This window comes from Athene noctua, chromosome 5 (assembly GCF_965140245.1).
Source record: "Athene noctua chromosome 5, bAthNoc1.hap1.1, whole genome shotgun sequence".
NCBI classification, from domain to species: Eukaryota; Metazoa; Chordata; class Aves; order Strigiformes; family Strigidae; genus Athene; species Athene noctua.
Genome location: NC_134041.1, coordinates 63,537,921 through 63,560,372, shown reverse-complemented (window position 1 = coordinate 63,560,372; position 22,452 = coordinate 63,537,921). Strand labels below are relative to the sequence as shown.

The 22,452-nt window shown below is 50.8% G+C and overlaps 2 protein-coding genes across 4 annotated transcripts in view; one reads left to right on the top strand and one right to left on the bottom strand.

Annotated features, from left to right (window-relative positions):
* FAM53B (family with sequence similarity 53 member B) overlaps positions 1 to 18,026 on the top strand; it is a 55,306-nt gene extending 37,280 nt beyond the window's left edge. For both annotated transcript variants that reach the window (XM_074907931.1, XM_074907932.1), the window contains exon 5: positions 13,214 to 18,026. In XM_074907931.1, the coding sequence (XP_074764032.1) occupies positions 13,214 to 13,543 (330 nt within the window). In that variant the 3' untranslated portion in view covers positions 13,544 to 18,026. The remainder of the gene's footprint in view (positions 1 to 13,213) is intronic.
* A 1,590-nt stretch (positions 18,027 to 19,616) lies between these two features.
* LHPP (phospholysine phosphohistidine inorganic pyrophosphate phosphatase) overlaps positions 19,617 to 22,452 on the bottom strand; it is a 90,529-nt gene continuing 87,693 nt past the window's right edge. For both annotated transcript variants that reach the window (XM_074907929.1, XM_074907930.1), the window contains one exon: positions 19,617 to 20,490. In XM_074907929.1, coding sequence (XP_074764030.1) covers positions 20,400 to 20,490 — 91 coding nt within the window. In that variant the 3' untranslated portion in view covers positions 19,617 to 20,399. The remainder of the gene's footprint in view (positions 20,491 to 22,452) is intronic.

Here is a 22,452-nt window from a genome sequence, read left to right as displayed (position 1 = left end):
GTGAGATGTGAAGAAGCTGGTTTCTATTCTTTGCCCCAAGCAAGGAGGGTTTGAGTACTGGGAGAGCTGCCTGACATCTCCAACCACCCTTGTGCCCCTTAAAACGAGAACATCAACCATCCTCTCATTTCAGAGCAGGGCTTCGGCTTGCTTTCTGACCAGCTTTTTTTTCCCCTTTCCACGTGAAGCACAGTCCTAAGGAGGGCAACATCCAACCTCCAAAATCCCAGCAGTTGTTCTGACAGCGTGTTCATGAATCTCGTGGCAATGTGGTCTCCTTCCGAGGTGCAGTGCTCTCGGTCTCGCAGCTCCGGGGACTGTGTCCCTACCAGCAGGTTGTGATCGGAAATGCTCAGCATCAGATTTTTCCATGAATTAGGAGGTTTCTCAAAGAGCTGGTTTTCTTCTGCTGATGTGGGCGTGCCTAAAATATATGGGTGGTGGGTTGCAAGGGTGGTAGGAGCCTCTCCAGTGTGGTCAGCCCCTGGCTGGGCTGATTTTGGCAGGAACAGGTGGTTCCACCCTTTCCAAGGCACGATGAGAAGCTGTCTGGGTGTATTAGGTGAGAAAAAAGGATTTTTTAAAAACCCAGAGTCTGCCAGAGATGCTGTGTGGGTTTTTCCTCTCCCGTGGTCTGGTGCAGTCCTTCTCCAAAAGGCACCTTGCTGTGTGGTGACCTGGGGGGCTTTGCCATCTCCCACCTCTGCGTCCTGTGTCAACATTTCCTGCAGGATTTGGGGTACTGTGTGCCGAAACGCCTCGCGGCAGCATCAACGCTGGGTTTGGTGGCTTGTCTGAGTCATCTAGGGGAAGCAGAACCATGGGCCAACCCTGATGTTGGCGTGTGCGTGCTGGCTGAGCAGCTTGCTTTCCTTCACACAGGCTCTGGGGAGCTGCACGGGAGACATAACATGTCTGTCACACCGACAACAGCCGCCCAGAATAAGAATTTTAAATCATCCCCAGCAGTGGCAAAACGAGTCCTCGCTATCTCTTGCCCATTCTGTTTCCTGCCTTGTAAAATTTTGATATGGTTGTTACTGAGAGATTTTAATTTGTGTTAACACATTTGCGAACGTAGATATCTTTTTTACAGCTGGTTTTTTTTAAGTGAATCATTTATATATATATATTTGTTCCACCCCAGCCACGTTCCCTGCAGCGTGCAGCCCCAAGCAGGGGTAGCCCTGCCTGGAAATGGAGAATGATCTTCTGGTGTTTGGAAGTACAACTTGTCGTGTAGAGAAAGGCACGGACATCTGTGTGGTGTGTAATGCATAGCACCGCTGGCAATAATGGGCAGATGGGATGAGAGAGATTTGTCCCTGACAGTTTGAAGTGCCCTGCTAGGATCTGTGCGCTGGTAATAAACGAAGACTTGGGGGTTGTCACCTCTGCCCCATTTCCACACGGTTTTGGCTTCTCTGTGAGCCTTCAAAGCATTTTGCAGTTTGAAAAGCTGTGTCTAGCGTAACAAATATTGTATTATTGATGCCTTCTCCTCCTGAGTTTTCTGTAACATCTATTTACTTTGATGCAAGAGTTGTACCCATGAACACTGAGGAGTCCCAGACCCCTGGCAAAACTATTTCTCCTCCTCTGTGAAGCTTCTCACTAGAATCATAGAATCGTTGAGGTTGCAAAAGACCTGTAAGATCATGGAGTCCAACGATTAACTTAGCACTGCCAAGTCCCCCGCCCAACCGCGTCCCTAAGTGCCACATCTCCATGTCTTTTATTATGTAGTATAGCATATAGTATATGGGACAGAGAGCAATTGCTAGAGGACAAGGTAATTAAAATACAATATGCCCTTGCATCTCCCCGGGGTTATGGAGAGCTTCCCATGGTTGGAAATTCTCCGTAAATAGCTGTGTGCCCTGCGGGTGGGCTGTGAAGGGTGGGTGAGAGGGTGCTGGCAGCAGTGGACACCAACTTAGAAGGTGGTGAGGATGAAGCACGGGGTGTGCCTGATAAGGGAGAGTTATAGAGAGGACTTTGTGCCTAAAGACAGCTGTTACGGAGAGGGTGCTGAGATGCTGGTGCCGGCTACAACGGGACTATTCACGTTGCTCCGCTGGCCGCTGTAGACAGACAGAACCATTCATGGGGTGACTTCACTGTCCTCTGAGGAGCACGTGCCATCGCAGGATGGAGTCATCTGCACCAGGAATCACAAGAGCATCGTCCTGAAATGTGGATGTGTGGTTCTTGTGTTTTTCAGGATTAAAATCATCTTCAGTGTGGTCTGGAGATCCAGAGGAGTGGGGTGTGTAATGGGGCTCTCCTGAGGGCTGGTAGCCAAGCTGTCTCCTGCCTTCTTTTCCATTCCAAAGTAAGGAATAACGGCACTTTCCATCAGGATCTGTGCATGAAGGAGCTTTTACACTCCCAGAGCTGAAGTAAACAGCCCACCGGCTTGAAATGTTTTAGGCTGGGCTTGATACTGAGTGGGGAGAAGTTTCAAACTGCAGGATGGGAGAAGTGACCTCTCAGACCACCCAGCTCTTTCCTCAAGGGGTAAAATTCTCTACATTTTCGTGTAAGAAGATTTTCTATTTAAATTTTGGCAGCTTTCAGGCTTGCTGGCAAAGTCAGGAGGGGCAGCACCGATCTCGGTCTGCGTCAGCACCCACTTGAGCCAGTGGCAAATATTGCCAAAAGGTAGTGACAGTCGAAAAACTGGAGGTTTTAAATTCCAGACGTATCCCAGGAAATAGTTTGTTATTGATGTAACTTCTGAGACGGATTCCAGCTTCCAAGCCCCAGTGTTTTTTAAATAAACATGAATGAGAGCCTGCAAAGATCGGTTTGTGGCTTGGTGGGAAAAAGCCTTCGGTTCAGGATCAAAAGAAAATGTCTCGGTTCGGAGGGCACAGAGGACCTTAGAGGCCGGCTGGTTTTAACTTTGGTCAGACTATTACACATGCTGCCATCGTTATTCATTGCCCTGGTATTTTTTTATTTAAAGACACAAGTAGTTGAAAAAAATTCAAGTCAGTATTGGAAATTAGGTTCATAATGATGTTTGCTCCTGGCATGAACTGTTAATGGGTTCTTTTCCCCTCCCTGTTCCTTTGACAAACAAGTCTCCGTATTCGCTGAAGCATAGCAAACCTCCTCTCAGCTGGTGTCCCCAAGGCAGGGTGGACCAAGTGGTATTTGTTGAGGTTGCCCAGTGGTGCAAGCCCAGGTTGCTGACGTCCTCCTCCCTGCAATGCCAGGGAGGATGCTCGTACACTTTGCAGAACTTCATCCCTGAAATATTTCTGTTGATTGCAGAGATGTTTTGCATCAGTTTTTTTCCTTTGCTGCACTAAAAATGAAAGCTTTTGTTGGGCATCATAGATTGACCTGGTCTAAGAGTTTTACCAGGTCTGAGTGCATATATATTTTTAATGTATAAAGGGCAACATGTTAAGAGAAATGGATTCTTTGAAGTTGTAGAACTGGACTGGACCTGATAGGCATCATCTCTGTTCCTGCCATTTCTGCAAATGTCCTTCAAGCAGAGTTTCCCTGCCTCAGGTTCCCAAATGGGAAAATGAAGACAATGCAAAGGCTTATGCACCCCTGCCCATAAGCTTCTGAGGCCATGCTGGCTCGGGTGGGATGTAATTTGGGTACTCCCCACAGCAATGAAACCTTGCTCTTAGGCACCTTGTCATATTGCTGCCAGAAGTAGCATGCAAAAAAGATCTGTCTCCCTATAAAAGGCTGATTTGTTGGTGCAGCTCTGGAGTGACCATTTCAGGCAAGGTACTTTGGTATAGTCAGAGTACGTCTGTAGGAGGTGATTCATTGTAACAGGCTCTATTTTAGTTACCGACAGCTTCTAATAGCAATAACGTGTAATGCAATGACATCCATTGTTTTGATTTTACAGTCGAAACGGTCCCATCTACTCCGGTTATAAATTTGTGACTCATCAAACACAACGGGCTGAAAATAAATTCAGCCGTGGAAGCAGAAACGGGCCATGCCCAGGGACTTGGGCGTTTCTGCTGTGAAATCACTTTTCCAGCATGGGCTGGGATGTGTGCATGTGGACGGGCTCCTCCAGCAACACCCGGTGCCCATGTGAGGGCAGTCCCAGTGCCAAAGGTCCCCGTGGTACCCAGGGACCATGCCCTGCCCCTCCCTGCTCCCGCCTCCATCCCTCCACAGGGTCTGGGGATGCAGGTCCGGGTGTTGCACCCTTGTGCACACTCACACGGGAGGACGGGGCTGGAAACACAAACAAAGCCTGGCAGTGTCTGTCCCAAACGCAGACAAAATCCAGTTGTATCCTGAAGATGCACATCTGATTCACCGCGTGCTGTTTAACCCTCCGGTCCCCAGGCTCATATGCTCCATGGACCCAAATAACAGCTTAAATAAAGCACAGAGATTCATTCTTGAATGAACTGACATGATCAAAATGCTGTTTTTTTTTAAAAAAAACACTCACTCAAACCCCAGCATTCCAGGAGATTTCCAGGCTTGCTGCTCCCTGCCATGGTTCAGGTGGATGCAGTGGCAGCAGGGTTTGCAGATGGCGGTTGGGTTTTCCTCCCCTTGAAGGTGCTTCATCGATCACATCTTCTGCCAGAGGCATTCGAAGGATGGAGCAGGGTGCAGATTTTGGACCTCCAGACAAGCCCAGCATAGGGGTGGGAACAGCTCCTTTGAACCGTGGCCGTGACCTCCCAGGCAGCCAGGTCGTTTTGTAGAAAATGTTTTTTCAACGCAAAATCTTAGTAGTGACGGTCAGAAGTTACTTGGGCGTCTCTTGCCTTGCAAAACTGTCCCCAAACATTTCAGGTATAAATAAACTAGGAGGGCGGTTCAGTTTTCCTTTCAAGAGAAAGATGCTGAGGGTTAGCCTGAAGTGGAGACTGTGTCAGAAAAGTGATGTGCACTACAAGTCTGCATTTAATTTGTAGGAGGCCACGGTGCTGAGTGTGACGGTGGGTGCAGGTGCCCCAGGAGCAGTAACAGGTACAGGAATCCAGATCACCAGATCACTTACTCCTTTTGCATTCTTAATCCAACCCTACATTAATTTGATGCCTGGGGAAAAGCAGGCTACCACGATCACCTTAAATTAGTAACTGTGCACTAAGCCTGCTCCGTGTGTGTTGTGGGAGGCGAGATGCTGGCAGTGGAAACTGTTTGGGATTAGGTGCATCTCTGCACCTCCTGCCTCACGTTTGACGTCCCAGGTTTACACACCTGGGCGCTGCGATACCACGAATTCTGGATTTATGGTCACCCCCGATATGATTTTATCCCTTTATTTGCTGGTGGTTTCTTTAATGACAGTGTTGAAACGATGAGATGCTGCCCACCGGCAGCCATCCCAGTTCCTCATCACCGTGGTCAGTCCTGCTCGCACCTCCCCGCTGCGGAGGACGCAGTGTCCTGCTGCATTTACATTATCCCGATGGGGCGTCACCTATTTGTCTCAAACACTTTCAAGCATATTTTAATCCAAGGGCTGGGGCAGATAAAGGCTTTATGTCACTGCCAGGGAGGTGGTTGGTGTCAGTGAGGTGATGCTGTCCCCATGCGGGTGACAAAATTGGTGTGGGGTGTAGAGCCGGGCACCTACTGGTGCTGCTACGTGAATTATACCCGGAGAAATCAGGTGGAAGGGTTCAGCTGGAGCAGGTTTCCACTGGGATGGGCTGATTCAGGGAGATGAGAGAGTTTCATGGAAAGCATTGTATTAAAGATACTGAGAGATTTTTTTCTGAAGCTTGGTTTTAATTTCTATAAGGTCTTGCTTTATAATTTAGAGCATGAAGTGAGACCACAGTAGTAGAACAGAAATATTATTTCTGTACTGAAAATTGTGCAGATAATATGAAAATGGAATAGGGCTGAGATTCCAGAAAAAGTGGTTTAAAAAATTTTAAATTTTCCGTATTAGTGATGTTTCATCCTAACCTGGGACAGGTCAAAATACCAGCATCTCTGAATTTCCTCAGAGATCAGCCCTTCCAAACCCTGAAGTTTTGCCAGCTCTGGGGACAAGCCAGCTTCAGGCTCACCATTGCTCGTGCCAGAACCACTCCACTTAAATCCGCAGCGTTGCAGTAGCATCATTGAGAGAGCAGCCCGGCCCCGATGCCGTTGTCTGCCAGGCTCTCAGCAGCGCCGAGCGTGTCGGCGGGAGCACCCTGCGGTGCTCCAGGGATGCTCTGCCACAGCCTCTTGGGATGCAGAGGCAGGAAGGCTGCGAAAGGCTGGGCACAGGAGGGATCGGCAACCTGGAAATAAATAAGTAAGTAGACAGTAATCACTTGTGAGGTTGCCTAACGACCTGTGCGAGCAAACGGATTTCTCCAGCTCGTAGCAAAGGGTTCAGTGTCTGTTAGGAAAAATATGTACTCTTGGCAGGAAATGAGGATTTATTCCATTTATCACTGGGAAGGGGAATGGGCTGGAAGGCTGAGCTGGGACCGAGTCCCCACGTGCAGATGCTGGAGGATGCTGTGCACAGGTGGGACGGTCGAGCCCCCGAGAGCGTCGCTGCTCCCTGATTCCGTGCGTAGCCGTGGCTGCTGGATTTCTCCGTGATTTCTGAGGGTTGTCTCTCCAGCATCTCCCTGGGGCTCTGTAGCACCAGAGGGATTCCCATCGGTGGGGCATATGACAGCTTGTTCTTTTGCATTTGTAGAAACTCATAAACATCCTCACTGTCATTGGGGCAGCTACAGAGCTTCAAAGACAAGAGCAAAACTGCCTGTAAAACCAAGTTAGCTACAGGCTCCAAGGGCAGCATTAGTACTAAATGACTTGAAGCCTCCTTCTTGCTTTTTTTTTGGTTTGTTTGTTTAATAGTGTGGTGTGAAGCAACTTGGTAGGATAATAGATATTTCGAGCCTCCTCATGAAAGCTGTTATTCACACCAAACAGAATAAAAGCAAAATTATCTGCTAAAGCTGTAGACTTTCAATGCACCGTCTAAGCACTGGTGCCTGTTTTTGCAAAATTAGGATTGGGGCTTTGTAAATACTATTTTTTGTTAGTGGATGGGAAGGGAGGAGCCGGGAAGGCAGACCCTGAAAACAAGGGCGGCGTCATGGTACCGGCTGGGAGCAGCTTGGGGAGCCATCCCCCCTGTACAGGGGATGCTGCTGCAGGCACGTCAGCCTGACAGAGGCTGCAGGGGTGCCTGCAGATTACTCAATGCCTCCATAGATAAAATCTAAAAAAAAAAAAAAAAAAAGCAGATGAGTTTGAGCTCCCTGACATGGCAGCACTGCGTCTAACCCAGCTCTGACTCCGCACCAGGCCCACGAGCTCCGTTTGCGTTTCATACACTCCATAACCGCCTCCTGTGTTTTCCTTCCTCAGGTATTTCAGTCATTTCTTTCCCAACACTTCATCCATCGCTCAGAGGCTCTTTCTGCGGGAGGACAGGGCCGGTGTAAGACCCGCGGCCTCCCCCGCTGGTGGTGATGTTGATCTTGGACGCGGGTGCTGCTGAGCCGCATGCGGCAGCGGTGCCCAACGCTGCTCGGGGCGAGACAACCACGTCTCCTGCTTTTTGGGGAAGCCAAACAGCAGCGAGCGAGGTGCTGGTGAGACCTGTCTGAGGTGTTCGCCGAGCCGGTAACGTGCACGGCCCCAGGCCCGCTGGCAAAGCTCCTGAGATGCTCCTCGTGGTTATAAAGGAGAGGCTGGTTATTCCAGCCTCAGGACCGAGCCTGGTGCAGCTCTCTCCCCGTCTCCCTTCCTCCCCTTCCCTGCTCACAGGGAAACGTCCCCATCCCTGGAGGTGTTTAAGAGTAGGGTCAATATAGCGCTGAGGGATCTGGGGGAGTTGGGAACTGTCAGTGTGAGGTTCATGGTTGGACTGGAGGAGCTTCAAGGTCTTGTCTAGCCAAGATGATTCTGGGATTCTGTGAAACCAGTCTCGGGGACTCCAGCCTGGGGATGGAGTTGGAGAAGACTGTGGGTGCCTTAAAAGCAGTGGAGAGTATTGAACCGGAGTGATGGGTGTACGTGCCTGGCCCCAGTAGCACACTAGAGTGAAGTTCTGCAGAACTTTAAACCCAAAGGAAACCCATTTTCCAGCCTCAAGCACCTGGACGTCCTCCTTGGTAGCGGTAGGGGAGTCCCCGGGATCCCTGGAGGGGTTGAAGAGTTGGGCTGAGCCAGCGCTGAGGGATCTGGGGGAGTTGGGAACGGTCAGGGGGAGGGTCATGGTTGGGCTGGAGGAGCTGCAAGGGCTTTTCCAACTGAGATGATTCTGGGATTCTGTGGATGAGCACTTTGCATGACACAAAGGCCAGGTTGAACTTTACCATGGTGCAAACGACCAAATCAGCAGATAATGATCCAGTTTGAAGGTATTTTACAGCCCACATTTGCCTCAGAGAGTGATTTAAACCTGAGCCGGGCGGAGAAGTCCCCAGCAAATGTGGCTTTGCTGGATGGGGAGGGCTGGCAGAGGTGCGTCGTGCCCACACAGAGCAGCACTGCTCGCCGCCCGCTTCTGTCTTTTCCTTCTGGCAACCGGGTTATTTTCAGCTTTATGAAGCAACTGTAGCCCAGTGTGTTAACGAGAGGTGATGACAGCTTGGTAGGTAGGGCCGGCAGTGCTGACAGCTTGTAGCGTTACACCTTCCCCAGGAAAACTGCGGCAATCACCTGGCAGGGTGGAAAAAAAAAAAAAACCCAAATGTGTTTGTGCAAAAGCCGTGATCACCGCAGGGATCACAGTCCTGCTAATATTTATTCTAGCAGATCCACCGTGTTTGCAGGGACGTGTTGCAGGGAAAAGCTCACAGCTGGGTGTTTTACGAGGGGAAGAGTTAGACAGAGAAATGCTGCTGAGGGATTTCTCCAGCTTGCTTGCCTCCAACCCCCAGCCCCTGCGGGGACACATGCTCAAGGGGAGGAAAAGTCTGTGGACAAGGATGGATGTGGGCGTTGAGTCAGCTCCCACAACCTTTCCAGATTTTAGCCTTGGTCCCCACATGGTGTGGAGCATCACGAGAGCCCAGCGAGAAGGAGATGTAGCCTTGAGCTTGGTCACCACCACACAAGAAGGGCTTTGCTCTGGAGGTTGGCTGGCAGCCCTGCAGCTCATTCCAAGAGGCCAAGGGTTTCTTATTTCTATTTTTAGATTATTTTTTGGGTGCTTGCTGTAGCAATGTCTCATTTTCTTCCTCCCTCTGAGGGATTGCCCAGCACACTGGATTGCTGCAGCTTCAGGGAGAGTTGATGGAATGAAAATCAGCACCTCAGATGGTGAGAAACGGGTTATTGTGGTTGTGAGTAAAGGTGTTTTGGGTGGAAGGTACATTATAGATGCTCGCCAGGTGAAGTCAGGATGGCCAGAAGCATCTGCCAAAAGCCACCTGCGTCAGATCTGGGAGGGTGTCTGGATTCCCACGGTCTCCTTGAGACCAACAGCATTTGAGATGCCTGATACCCATTTTGGTCTGGTGCTGAAGGACAAGGTTGTGGAGGGGCTCGGAGGGGGCCCAGGGCTGCCTGGCCATGGGGAACAAGCACCGCATTGTGCCACCAATACTGCTTTTTGGCCGATATCAATAGGGGACTTGACTGCCCGGTTTTGCCAGCTCAGCACTTCAGCACACGCTAAATTCACCCAATAAATAAAAAATGAGTAAAAGACTCCCGATGGGTTGAGAACAGACGCTGCATTGATGGTGGTGGCTGATCCACCGCTGCTCTGTGGCCAGCACAGGCGATGCTGCCTCAGTTATCACCATCTTGGGGGACACTTCCCCAAAATGTTCATCCCCACACCTTTGTAACACAGACCCCAGCTGTGGTGTCCCCCCCCCCATCCCTCCAGGAAGGTGAGGCGTGGAATTTCGCAGCAGCTGGTGCCTGTGGAAACTTGCTTTCCAAGCTGAGCGCCGGCAAACCCCCATCAGAGGCAATGTCTCCACCCAGCACCCGCCCGTGGCCTTCCTCCGCGAGCACCTGCTGCAGCGCTGGGAGCTGCGGGACCATCGGAAGGGTTTTTCCATCCTCTTGCAGGGAAGGTAAAAATATTACCTGGAAGGACTCAGGGCTGTACATGGAAAATGTTGGGTTGCAGCCTGTGTGGATTTGAGCAGGGAAAATGAGGCTGTTGGCTTGATTATCTTGCCAATAAAATGCAAAATTTCCCTGAAAGTCAAGTACCTTCATGGCTGTTCTCTGAGACGTGTCCAAGCTTGGCAACACTTTTCATTTGGATGGCAAGAGTGTGTTGTGGACCTGTTTAGTTGCTCTTCAGGTTTCCTCCTCCTTCATTCAGCATTACAGGCATCACCCATCTCCTTCTCTGAAGACTGTAGAGCATCTTCCATCCTCACAGGATGCTCCAGCCCACCCGCAGCAGCCCGGCACGTCCGTGCCTGGGTACCGAGCCCAGGGAAGCACTAGAGCCAGGAGATGAGCTCGATTAGAAGGAGGAAAATTAACATTCTCAGAAGTGCCAGAGTTTTGTTTGTAGAAGGGATTTGCACTTCTGAGAGGGCTGTTGACTTTCAGGAGACGTAGGCTTTCAAGTGCCTAAATCACTGTTGGAAATACGCTTGCAAATGTTTTTAAGCACTTAGAAAATATTTCTCCTATGTCCTCAGGCCTTCTCCAAGTGTGGTGGTAATTAGAAGTTGTCCATTAACCACAATATGCAGATCTCTGCTTGAAGCTGTTGCACATTCAGCACCTAGAAGACAGACTGCATGGAGAAGCACGACTCGTATTTCAAAAATATGAGAAGGATGACGTGGGGAATGCGTGAAGCTGCATTTTTAAAAGACAAATGCCTGGTTTTTCACATGGGCTTGGGGCTTGTGGGTTTTTGGAAGGTTTTAGAGACAGAAGGCCGTGTGGAATGTGGCCCCTACCAGCTTGAGCAGTGGTCAACTCACCCTTGGGCAGCAGGAGCTTCTCCTTGCAGATACAGAGGCCACTGCATCATCTGCTGCAACAACTCATTTTACCGTGGTGTGTTGTTTAGTGCAGGGCCCAAAGCCTCTCAGCAGCGTGTGGTCAGGGGGTACAAACTCAGCACAGGTACCTTTGATTTCTTAAGAAATGATTGGAGTGTGCAGTAGGTGGGGCTTTGACCTGTATCCTTCAGGGGGTATGTAAAGGGGTAGTCTTGCTTCATTTACAGCCCGTGCTAAGTTATTTCGGTGGAGTTACTCCCAGCTTACCTGGATTTGAAAGATGAAAAACCTCAAGCAAATGGCATAAATTCGCTGGGCGCGTCAGCGGGGATGTTTGGAGCAAGGCTGCGGCTTCGGGCTGCATGTTTGGTCCTGACTGCGAGCTCTGTTGGGTGCTGACGCTCTCCCAGCTACTCTGGCTTTGGTCTGACCCAGGCTCTTGGAGAGAGGGTGTGATGGAAACAGCACCAGGTTTGCCTTCCCCTGGGTAAACGAGCGGGAGAGACCCAAAGATCTCTCCTACACCCTGCTGCTAGCCCCAGGCAACCCAACATCCATGCTAGTTTAACGGCATTTGTCTAACTTGTATGAATGGCGTCTGGGGATGAGGTTTTACAGCTTTCAGAAGTCTTTAGCAGTGCTCCAGAATCTTTATTGTTGGAAACACGGTACACTCTGCTGCACAGCCCCTCTTGAGCCTAAACCTAAACTGTTCCTTGGAGGTCACCTCATCTGGACTTACCATCTTCTTGCTGCTCCGGACTCTCACAGAGCTGCTGGTGGCTGCCTTTGTAGATTTATCCCCACCAGATTGCTTGTTCAAGAAAATACTGACTGATGCCAGGCGCTGGTGAAGCCTCTGAGGAATCCCACCTGATCCGTATTTCCACCGAGACATGAGTTACCTAGAACTTATCGCTGAGTGTAGCTTTTCTCCTTTAGAGTGGTTTTTCTTCATGTGCCCATCTCCTACAGCCAGAATATAAGCCATGTACCCATGCTGTGGTCTTCTTATCCCAGAGGTTTCAGTTGACAGTTAAAAAAGCCTCCCCTGGGATAGGGATCTTTAAAAAGCAAGGGATCTCCTAACCCGGAGCCCTGCTTCATTGCAAATACGCTTCAGGTTTCGCACTGCACCTAAACCCCACATCAGGAAAGGCAAACCTGAGGAGGAGGGGAGCGCTGCTGCTCGTGTGCTCGTCATTTGTCGGTGTGGTTTCTGAGGATTCGGGGGCCATAGATCAAGTGAGCATCTTCTAACGAGGGGCTTTATATAAATATAGATAAATATATAAATACCCCGTGGTATTTATTAGCTTCACATTGAGTCCCACGGCAGGGGATGTGGCCGGGACGGGTGTCTGTGAAGTGAGCACACCGTCGCACGCTCGCTTTGCACGTTGGCTCACGTGAGACACTTGTACAAGCTGCTGAGATGCTCCACGGGCTTCTCCTGCTCAGAGCACCAGCTCTGCCCCACAGCCAGTGGGGCGGCCACGTTACTTCCATCGGCATTCACTAATTAAGATTTAGTTTGCTCCTTGGAAAAACAACCTGGGTAAAAGGCGTGCCCTATCAGGTAAGCACGCTGTGGTCAGGCAGCATCTCCGAGAGGTTCCCGTGTGCTCTGCTGCGAAGGGTTTTGAATTCCTGTGAGCTCCTGGCCGTTGTTTGAAACTGTTTTGAAGACCTGACGGTACATAAATAAAATTGTTTCTGGCCGAGGCAGCCAGCCATGGAACCTCTTCATTAGGGAGACAAGAACTGACCTCGCACCGTCTTTAATAAGGAAGGACAGCCATGAGCCATCACAGTGGAGGGTTTAGCAGTAAACGAGCTCCAGCTACTTAAAAGAAGAGGCTGAAGTTTCTCTTATCTGGTTTAATGAATGGAATCGTTGGAAATACTCATTTATTTTTGGCGAACAGCTCTGTCCTGCCTTACACACACGATGGGGAGATGTGTGGGAGTGGAGGTGGTGATGGGACCGATCCAGACCAGGGCAGGGATGTTTTTGATGCCACGGCCCGTGGCAGGGGCACAGGAGGGGTGTAGGACCAGCCACGGATGGGGAGGTGGGAGGTGGGGGTTTGCAGGGGCTGCCCCGCTCCTGGGGACCAGGCGGCTGCGAGCTGAGGGTTTCTGCTGATCTGCTTTGCTTTCTGCTGGGATTGGGGGCGGGGGCTCACAGGTTTGGGGGTCAGGGGAACTCTGGGCTCATCCTGTGTCACTTCTAGGCCAGCACAGCTTCAGGATTCCCTCCGGTCGCCATCTCAGCTGCCTCCTTCCCCTTGTCTTTGCAGAACCGCCAGACTTTCAACAGCCTTACCTGCCTTAGTGCCGCGGCCGAGGACGGCTCCCAGCGGCTCCCCGGCCCCCAGCCATGGACCGCGGCCCCCCACTCCCCGGAGGTGATGCCGGGCAGGACCCCCGCCTGCACCCCGGTACCAGAGCCGCCGCGCTCGCAGGCCGACGAGCGCCGGGCCAGCAGAGACGACCTCTCCTGCGAGGAGGAGGAGGAAGGTGGCGGGAAGGAGGAGGACGGGGCGGCGTGGCGGAGCGGCGGGACGGGCGCAGAGGGCCTCTTTCAGCTGGACGGCGAGATCGATATCGAGCAGATAGAAAACAACTGAGGAGGGAGCGGGTCCTCTCGCCCCGGGGTCGGGGGGGCTGCCAGCAGAGCCGTGGAGGGCTCCCCGCTGCCAGCGCCGGGTTTGCGAGGTCCTGCCACTGCTCTCCTCCTGCCAGCTGGAGGGGATGAAGCAGCTTTGCCAAAATTTCATCAGGTATTTAGAGCAATTTGTGTGCGTGCGTGTGTAAATCTTGAAATTCTTTGTAACTACTGTAGCCAGAGATCAGCTAGTCGGAGGAAACTGCCTGCCCGAGTGGGGACACCAGGCACAGGGATCGCCAAAACCTCGCCTTGAGCGAGTAAATGGCTTTTGCCAATTTAAGGTTGGAGCTGATGGGGCTGGCCACGCTCCCCCAGGTCCCACCCGCGCTTGTTCAGAAAGGGATGCACAAGGAGAAAAGGACGGGAAAAAGGGGGAGGAAAAACCAGAATATTGACATTGGCAAACCGAGCACGGGCTGGTGGCTGCAGGGGCGGCTGCGGCTCCTCTCCGGCCGCATCCCGTGCGGCCCCAGCACCCACCTCGCTCCCCACGTCCCTGGCGGTGCCGTGAGAAGGAAATCTCAAGTGAAGTGTTTTGCTTAAATTTAATAATGGTAAGAGCTGGATTTTTACTTTTTTTTTTTTTTTTTTTTTTTTAAATTTTCCTTTTCCTGATGAGGAATTAAAGGGACCCCTGGCCCCGCACAGCTCCAGTGCAGGGCAGCATCCGCAGCAGCACGTGGCTGGCACTGCCCGAGGATGCTCACAAGCCTTTCTTCCCTATTTTCTTTCTTCCCAGTCCCCTTCTCTCAAACCCATCAGGAAAAATCCCCGATCAGGCTTGGTGCCACCCTCGCTAGGGTTCCCAACACCCACTTTTGAGCAGGGCTGGGCTGTTTACCCATTTACCAGCAGCTGTGCCCTCTTTGCTACCCGAGGCACGGCTGCCACCCTCTTTTTTTTGGCTCTGTCTTACTGTGAAGGGGCTGTGCGCCCAAGGCACGCCACGGGGTTACTTGACAAACTCAGCTGGCAAAAGGCTGAAAATCCAGGTAGCAGCACTGAAAGCTTTTCCTCTTCCTGTGCCTTTTTTAAGCACAGATAAAGTGGTGACCATTATGTTTGTACAATATGAATTCTCTTCGGTAAAAATAAGCTGTCCACTTGCTAACAGGTTTAGAAGGACACTTTTTTTTTTTTTTTTTTCCCCCTCCCTCTTTTTTTTGGTTTTGTTTGTTTAAACCTCCAGGAAAGCTGTACGAGTGGCTTCCAGCAGGTTCCCTCAAGCTCAGGGTTTCCTTCCTGAGCTCTGCAAAAGCGAGAAAGGAAAAAAAAGTCAGTGATACCAACAGCAATTGAAGACTTGATATTTTTAATGGGGTTTGGCACCCCCTTGGCAAAGCTTTAGGAGTCTGTAACTCAGAAAGGGCTGAGAGCCGCTGGTGCAGCTTTTATTCATCGTTTCTGGTTGTGTTAGTGCACTTTTTTTCTGCGGTGGTTTGGGATGCGTGTGGCGTCTCCCATCACAGTGGAACCCATCAGCTGTTATATAGCTTTATCCTTGTCCGGGCACCGCAGAGGTTTTGCTCATGGCAGTGGCCACGTCTGCTCCCTCCAGGCCAGGTGCTGGCAGGCAGGGCCAGCCCCAAATATTTAGGGAGGGGACAACAGGGATGTCTTTTCATTTCGGGGAACCCTCCAGCTCTTTTAGAGTGTCGCTTAGATGCATCGTTTCAAAGAAAATACATCCTGGCTTCATTTTTAGCCCTCCGGTAGTGGAAGGCGCTGCCGGTCTCAGACGTTTTGGGAGGGTCCAGCCGTGCCAGCGTTTCCCCAGGTCCGTGCCCCGCCGTGGCACAGCCACCGTTCTCAGCTTTTGAGTCTTCCTGATGCTCGATACCGCCCACCACTGACACGTCCCCAGTCTCGGGGCACACAGCTCCCGCTGGCCACGGGCACCTCTTCAGCTGCCGGTTCCCAACTGACCGAAAAAGGGCAAATTCACCCAAATCCACACCCGGCTGCTGCCTCAGAGCTCCGGGCGGACTCTCGCATGTGCATCACCAGGGCTGTAATTCCTAAGGGCTTCTGTTTTCTTTCCAAGGGCTGCTACTGGTGCCATGCTAACCCCCCCTGGTAGGAAGGTGACCAGAGGACCACTACCCAGCTGTACTCAACGTAGCCGTAGCATTCAGTTTACATACAGCACAACCCGTTTGCCTTACTAAAGACGCTTCTCCAATGAGTCATGGCCTTATACTGGGCACGTTAGCGTAGGCACAGACTACAGTTAGCGACGGTTTTGAGGCCACGGTGGTGTTCTGTTGGGTAATTCGTTGTTGGGTTTGTATGATTTCATGTACTTATTCTCAGTTTAAGAAAGCCTTACTTTTAAAAATTTTTTTTTTTTCTCTCTGTAGAGGTAAAAAACATTTGTGGATTTATATATATATAAATATATATATAAATAAAGTAATTAAAAAATATTAAATATAATATAGTATGTGCCTCAGATTCAGGGGACATCCTGTTGATTGTAAAGTCAGAAGTGGCGTTGCTCCCTGGCATCAGGAGACCCGATGCCGGCAGCGACCGCAGTGGGAGAGCAGGGCACCCCCGGGGGTCCTGCTCTTGGTTTGTAAAGGACTTCACCTATTACACAGACGCTTTGGTAACCACCCCCCCACCCCCCCGGCAAATTCCTGCCGGCTGCCAGAATGTGATATTAAAGTAATATGCAGACAAGGGATGTTATTCCTTGCTAGGTAGCTGAAACAGGCTCATTATTGTGAAGAGACTCGGTGGCTTGTCCAAGGCGTGACCTAGTCTGGCCAGCAGCCGTTTCAGGATGACAACAAGCTGTGTCAGCAGCAATAAGGGTTCTTCCATCCTGAAAAAAAAAAGGATTTTAATAGGAAAAGTCTTAGCACACGCACGGGGAGTTTGCTGTGTGGTTTTAGATGCAGCTCTTTGAGCCTGTTCTATGAAAGATTACATAAAAAAGAAAAAACAAACAACAAAAAGAAGTATTTGTAAAATAGATTGTAATTTTTCCACGTTATAGCATAGCCTATTTGGCCAATAAAGTTGTGTTTCAAGTGCATTGTTTAAAAGCTCCTGGCTGAACAGGCTAACAGACTTATGTAGGATGTTATAGGATTGTAGCAGTGCTTTACAGCGTTCATGGGTTTGATGTTCAAGAAATCAAAAGAAGAGGATGGCCAAAAAAAAAAAAAAAAAGGAAAAAAAAAAAAAGCTTTCTGAAGTTATGACCTGTAGTAGCCAAGTCTCGCTGGCAATTGCACAAGCGCAGCGGGATGTGCGTGTCCCCGGGGAGGGGCTGCCCGAGGTGCCCCCCCGGTGCGGGCAAGGAGCCTGCCCGCTCGTACCCCCTCCATGACTTGATTGCACTAGAGCAGCTCAGTCTCAGGAAATTGCTTGTTACTTTTACTGTGTAAATAAAGCTTCCTGGTTCAATAACCCCCCGGCCGGCGTCTCCTCTCTGTGCTGTCCCTGCGGCCGGGTCGAGGGCGTCGGGGATGAGGGTTGGGGTGTGATGGGGCAGGGCTGGGGGTGGGCACAGGAGCCCTGTGTGCCTGTCTCCCGGAGGGGGAGTCTGGCTGCACCTCCCTGGCATCTCCATGGGATGTGGAGAGGGCGTGTGTGTCCCAAAAATGGGTGTGAGTTGGGAAAGGTGGGGCTCCTCCATCGAAGTGTCCATGTCAGAAATAGTAAGGGTGTCCCAGCCGTGGGTTGCACCAGGAAAATGGGCATTTAGTGGTGTTCATCAGACGTGATGTGGTGGGGAGGGGTCTCCCATGGCCCCCCCAGCCTGACGCTGGCTGTAATTTAGCTGTAACGCAGCCAGAGGCAGCAGCAAAATGCAAATCGACATTTAAGTGCCAAGTAGCACCTTGCGCTTCGTGTTTAAGGTGAGGGCGCACGGGGGTTTAAATAAATTCTTGGGGAAATGGGGTAATATCTCCCCACAGCCTTTGTAAACCAGAAGGGAAAATGGCTGCGTTTCCTTGAGGGAGCAAACAGTTTAAAAAGTTTCATGACAGATGGCAGGATGTTTATCGGCCTAAACTCAATAGGCAGATAAACAGGCTTAGTATAATAGAACAGAAAGGAAGAATTATAGGATAAATAAGAAATTCTCAGTGATCCGTCACAGCCCTAACGTTCGACGGGGGTTTACAGCATCTTTTGCGTGTGCAGAGATGCACACAGCGCTGTACACTTTGGCTGAACTGCCACACGGAGGATAAAAAGATACAAAACCAGATTGAAAAAACTGCACTAAGGTCATTTTCCCAGATGTGGTTTATTTTATTCTAATTGAATTCTTAGCCCGCTTTCCCCCACTGTCCCCAAGGGGTGCCATGCAGCTCAGAGGCCAGCTGGTAGCTCTGAAAAACACGAGTTTCCAACCCTCACGGGCTGCTCCGGGAAGATGGAGCATCACTTCGGTGTCCTTCAGTGACCGGGGGTCAGCTTCAGCTGTTGGGACTGCTGAAATTATTTACCTCCTGCTTGCAAATGGAGAAAGCAGTAGCTGAATGCAGAGAGCGGCCAGAGCACGCTGCCTGAGCATAGGTATATATAAATATATATATTATATATAATATAGAAAAAAATATATAATATCTATAAAAATATACATAATTGCATACCTTTCTATGGTTAAAGCCCAAACGGTGTCGTCGTTCCACTCCAGTCTAAAGCATAAAGTCTTGCCTAAAACCCAAGGGGGTGCAGAGCTGCTGACACACTGGTTAAAAGGGGACTTTTGCCTAAAAAAGGGTGACCCTGGCAATCGCTGGCAGGCGTCGGTGAAGGTGGGCAGCCCCTGCTTCCCCTGGGGCAGAGGACATGATGAAGTGACCCTCCCACGCGCGGCGTGGACTGGTGTTGCCACGCACGCTGCAAGAGCTGCAAAACGAAAAACCCTGGGGATCTGCTGGAGTCCTGCAATGCCCAGCTGCGGGGAGCAGCTCATTTTTACAGAAGGACAGAATGATCTTGGCTGGAAAAGCCCCTGAAGCTCCTCCAGCCCAACCATGACCCTCCCCCTGACCGTTCCCAACTCCCCCAGATCCCTCAGCGCTGGCTCAGCCCGACTCTTCAACCCCTCCAGGGATCCCAGGGACTCCCCCCTGCCCTGGGCAGCCCATTCCAACGCCCAACAGCCCCTTCTGCACAGAAATCCTTCCTCAGAGCCAGCCTGACCCTGCCCTGGGCAGCTTGAGGCCATTCCCTCGGGGCCTGGCGCTGGGGCCTTGGCTCCAGAGACTCATCCCCCCTCTCTGCCCCCTCCTGGCAGGGAGTTGCAGAGGGCCAGGAGGTCTCCCCTCAGCCTCCTCTTCTCCAGACTGAACCCCCCCAGTTCCCCCAGCCGCTCCCCAGCAGACCTGTGCTCCAGACCCTGCCCCAGCTCCGTTGCCCTTCTCTGGCCACGCTTGAGTCATTCAATGGCCTTTTTGGGGTGAGGGGCCCAAAACTGAACCCAGGAATCGAGGTGCAGCCTCATCAGTGCCGAGTACAGAGGTCAGATCCCTTCCCTGTCCCTGCTGGCCACACTATTGCTGATACAAGCCAGGATCCCATTGGCCTTCTTGGCCACCTGGGCACACTGCTGGCTCATGCTCAGGCAGATAGCAATCAACACCCCCAGGTCCCTCTCTGGCAGCTTCCCAGCCACTCCTCCTCAGATAAAGGCGTACTCTGTTTTTTTAAAAAAAGTACAAATCTCATGGCCATACCCGCTCACTGGAGCAGGGCCTGACAGCCCTGCACATGCTGAGCATTCTCTAGCAGCAGGATGGGGCTGAGCTGGGGCCAAACTGATGTGGTGGGTGCTGGGTGGGCAAGAGGCCCTGGCTGCATGGCCAGGATTTCAATGGAAAGGGGTAAAAAACCCCCGTCCCTCCCCCAAAAGCCATATCTGCCCACAAGACCCTCCACGGAGAGAAGGAAAAACCTATCATGACCCTCGTCAGCTTATTCCAGCCAAGGAAAAGAATTTCAGATCCTCAACACATCCCTGACAGCGCTGATGGGATGGAACACAACAACAAACGGGCCAGATCTGCAGGATGAGGTTTATTCCCAACAGGACGGCGTCATTGTTCCGGAATGAGTCACAGCGTTACCAGATTCCCCAGCCCTAACCCTGGGTGGTGCCAGACAGGGGCTTAATCGTGGCAGAAACGCAGTTATCGGCTTGCCAAGGGCACGGGGCTGTCCCCTTCCTTGGGGTTTTTGTGGTGCCCACAGTGAGAGGCGTACACGGGATCCTGCTGGGCCGGCACACCCCAGCCCAGGGGTTGGTGGCCTCCATCACCTCTCAAGGATACCCCCCATCCCATCTCAGGTGCCCCGAAAGGCACAGTATGGGTGAGTTAAACAGAAATGCCTGCTAGAAAAGGGGTGTTGGGTTCCCCCATTTCACAACCGGCCACCTCCAGGCTGTGTCCCTGGTGTAAGGAAAGAGTTAAAGAGGGTACAGCCCCCCCCCAGCATGGCCTGGAGGAGGCAGTAGCCCCTCACCACCCTCAGGGCTCCCCTCGGGCTGACAAGGCTCAGCCCCAGCTGGGGAAGAGCTTCGTGTTTTGGGAGAGCTGATTTCACCTGATTTCAGAATCTGTGCCGGAGGACAGCAGGGTTGGCGTTCCCTTTGATGAGGTCAGCAGATCAATTTTAGCAGAGTTAGGTGAAATATTTAGGAACGCAGGTGTTCACCACCCCGGGCAAGGCTGGGTGTGGGTCTGTTTGTGTCAGGTGGAGGGGGGAGAAGACGAAGGGGTCTCGTGGTGGGGCTGCAAGCGAGGCCTCATCCCCGTTCCTTCCGATCGCCCGCAGCGCCGGCGGTTTTACAGCTGCTGGAGGATAATGTCAACCGCTTCGGCGAGGTTGTTCACGTACGCGTCAGGCTCCACGTGGGGGTGGTTTTCATCGCAAGGCCTGCAAAGGACACAAGGGCACAGCTGAGCAAGGACAAGCTCCCAACCAGGTCCCAAGCCCCTGCACGCAGAGCCCAGGGCAGCACCAAGGTGGCCCCAGATGGAGCATCCTCAGGTGAGCCTGGTTTCACGTTTCTTTCTCTTCTTTCTTCCCCTTTTCCCCCTTCTCTATACCCAGGTCTTCCCTGCACGCTATGGCAGACCCCATGTACAACAGAGCTGGGCAAAACTTCGCAAAGCTTTGTATGGAAAACAACCTATGTCGTTAACTAATCCAAATTAATGCACTGCATTTTACGTGGCAGGTTAGTTACGTTCAGGCAATAGGATTATCAGACAGGGATCACTGTGAGGACACTTCACTGCAAGCCTAGGATCCTATGAAACTGTGCAAATAATTATTCTCCCATGGTATTCTCTAGAAATAGGTAAAGAAAAACTCACTTCCGACCTCGACACACGGAAGGTCTGTACGTAGCTTCAGCGAATGGGAAGGCCCTGTCAGGGTTTAATTCTGCAGGACCACCGTCTTATAAATCTAACAGCGGTGGTTTCAGATGGTACCATGAAAAGGGTTGGACTCACCCTCCACTGTGAGTCACCACCCCAAAGCAGAGCAGCTTGAAGCCATTTTTTTGCCAATGTTTAATTAGAGGTACTGGCCTAACGAGGTGCAGATGCACAATCCCGTTTTACTGACTCAGCAGCATTGCTGGTGGGAAGGGGGGCAGATGTGGGAGGCAGAAATTTTCCAAACCTCGTGGTCCTGGCTCTTGGGCTGAGAAACCCAACAGCTGCTGAAGAGAAAACATATGTATTTTATACGCTTAATGGCTTTCCTTTGGGAAAGAGATGAGAGCCCTGACGTCCACCTCCCGTCTCTCCTGCTCCCTGTAAAGGGCAAACCTTTATTTAGCACAGGCCATTTTCTCAGAGGGGAAGATGCATTTCCCATTGGATGCATGGGAGGCAGAGAGATGATTATTATTATTATTTATGATGTGCAGAATTTGGTGAGCACTTGTCTGTACAAGTACCAAATTATTTCTTCACTTCCAGCACTGAAGCTCCCCAGGGCTATTTCCTTTCTGTTCATTTTTCAGCCGTGCTCTTCACATCTGAGCACAACGAGCTCCTCACAAAGCCACGGCCTCTTTCGGGAGCTCGCGCTGCTCGAGATTTTGCTTGCTGCAAAGTTACAGTATGCAACTGGGAAAAATAAAACCCACCGATATTCAGCATTCCTTGTGTCACCTGCAAAGCCATGTCTGGCACAAGGACGATGGCTCCATGAAAACAGACTCTACATTGGTGGTGGCTGTCATAAAAGCATCTTATTTAAAAGGTGGAAGGTTATTCCATGGGTCTTATATAATTAACCAAGTTCCATCCTGTTACAGGGCTAGGGTGCAATAAGAACAGTAATTATGGTGGGTTTTAGGTTTTCCTCAACTGAAGAATTTAGATTGCAGAAGGTAAAGGAAGTTATAATATACAATGGAGAAAAACCTTCATATATAAAGCAAGTAAAAATCCAGTATATATCCATCTCTTAGGTGGCAATTATTGCTTAGCCTCTGATTTAACCAAGTGCCTTTTAGGAATACAGAAATACCTTTGGGGGCTGGGTGGGGAAATACTAATTTCTCAGCAATAATCCTTAATTTGAGTGGAGATCTGAACAAAGTAGTGAACAAAACTTTCCATTTTACACCCTGAAAAATGTTTCTTTTCTAGCTTATACATTAGGAGAAAATTTTAAGAACTGCTTGAAATGAACACTTCTACAAGAAAATTTCAATTGCACAGCACTCTTTGATCTATGAAAAGGATTTTTGTGACTGGTATCTGTGCTGACTATACAGAAATCCACCTGTAACTCAGTCGCTAAATGCCAGTCATCAAGGAAATGCCCTGTATATGCTAAATGTGTGCTGTGGAAGGCGTGTGTATGTGTGTATAT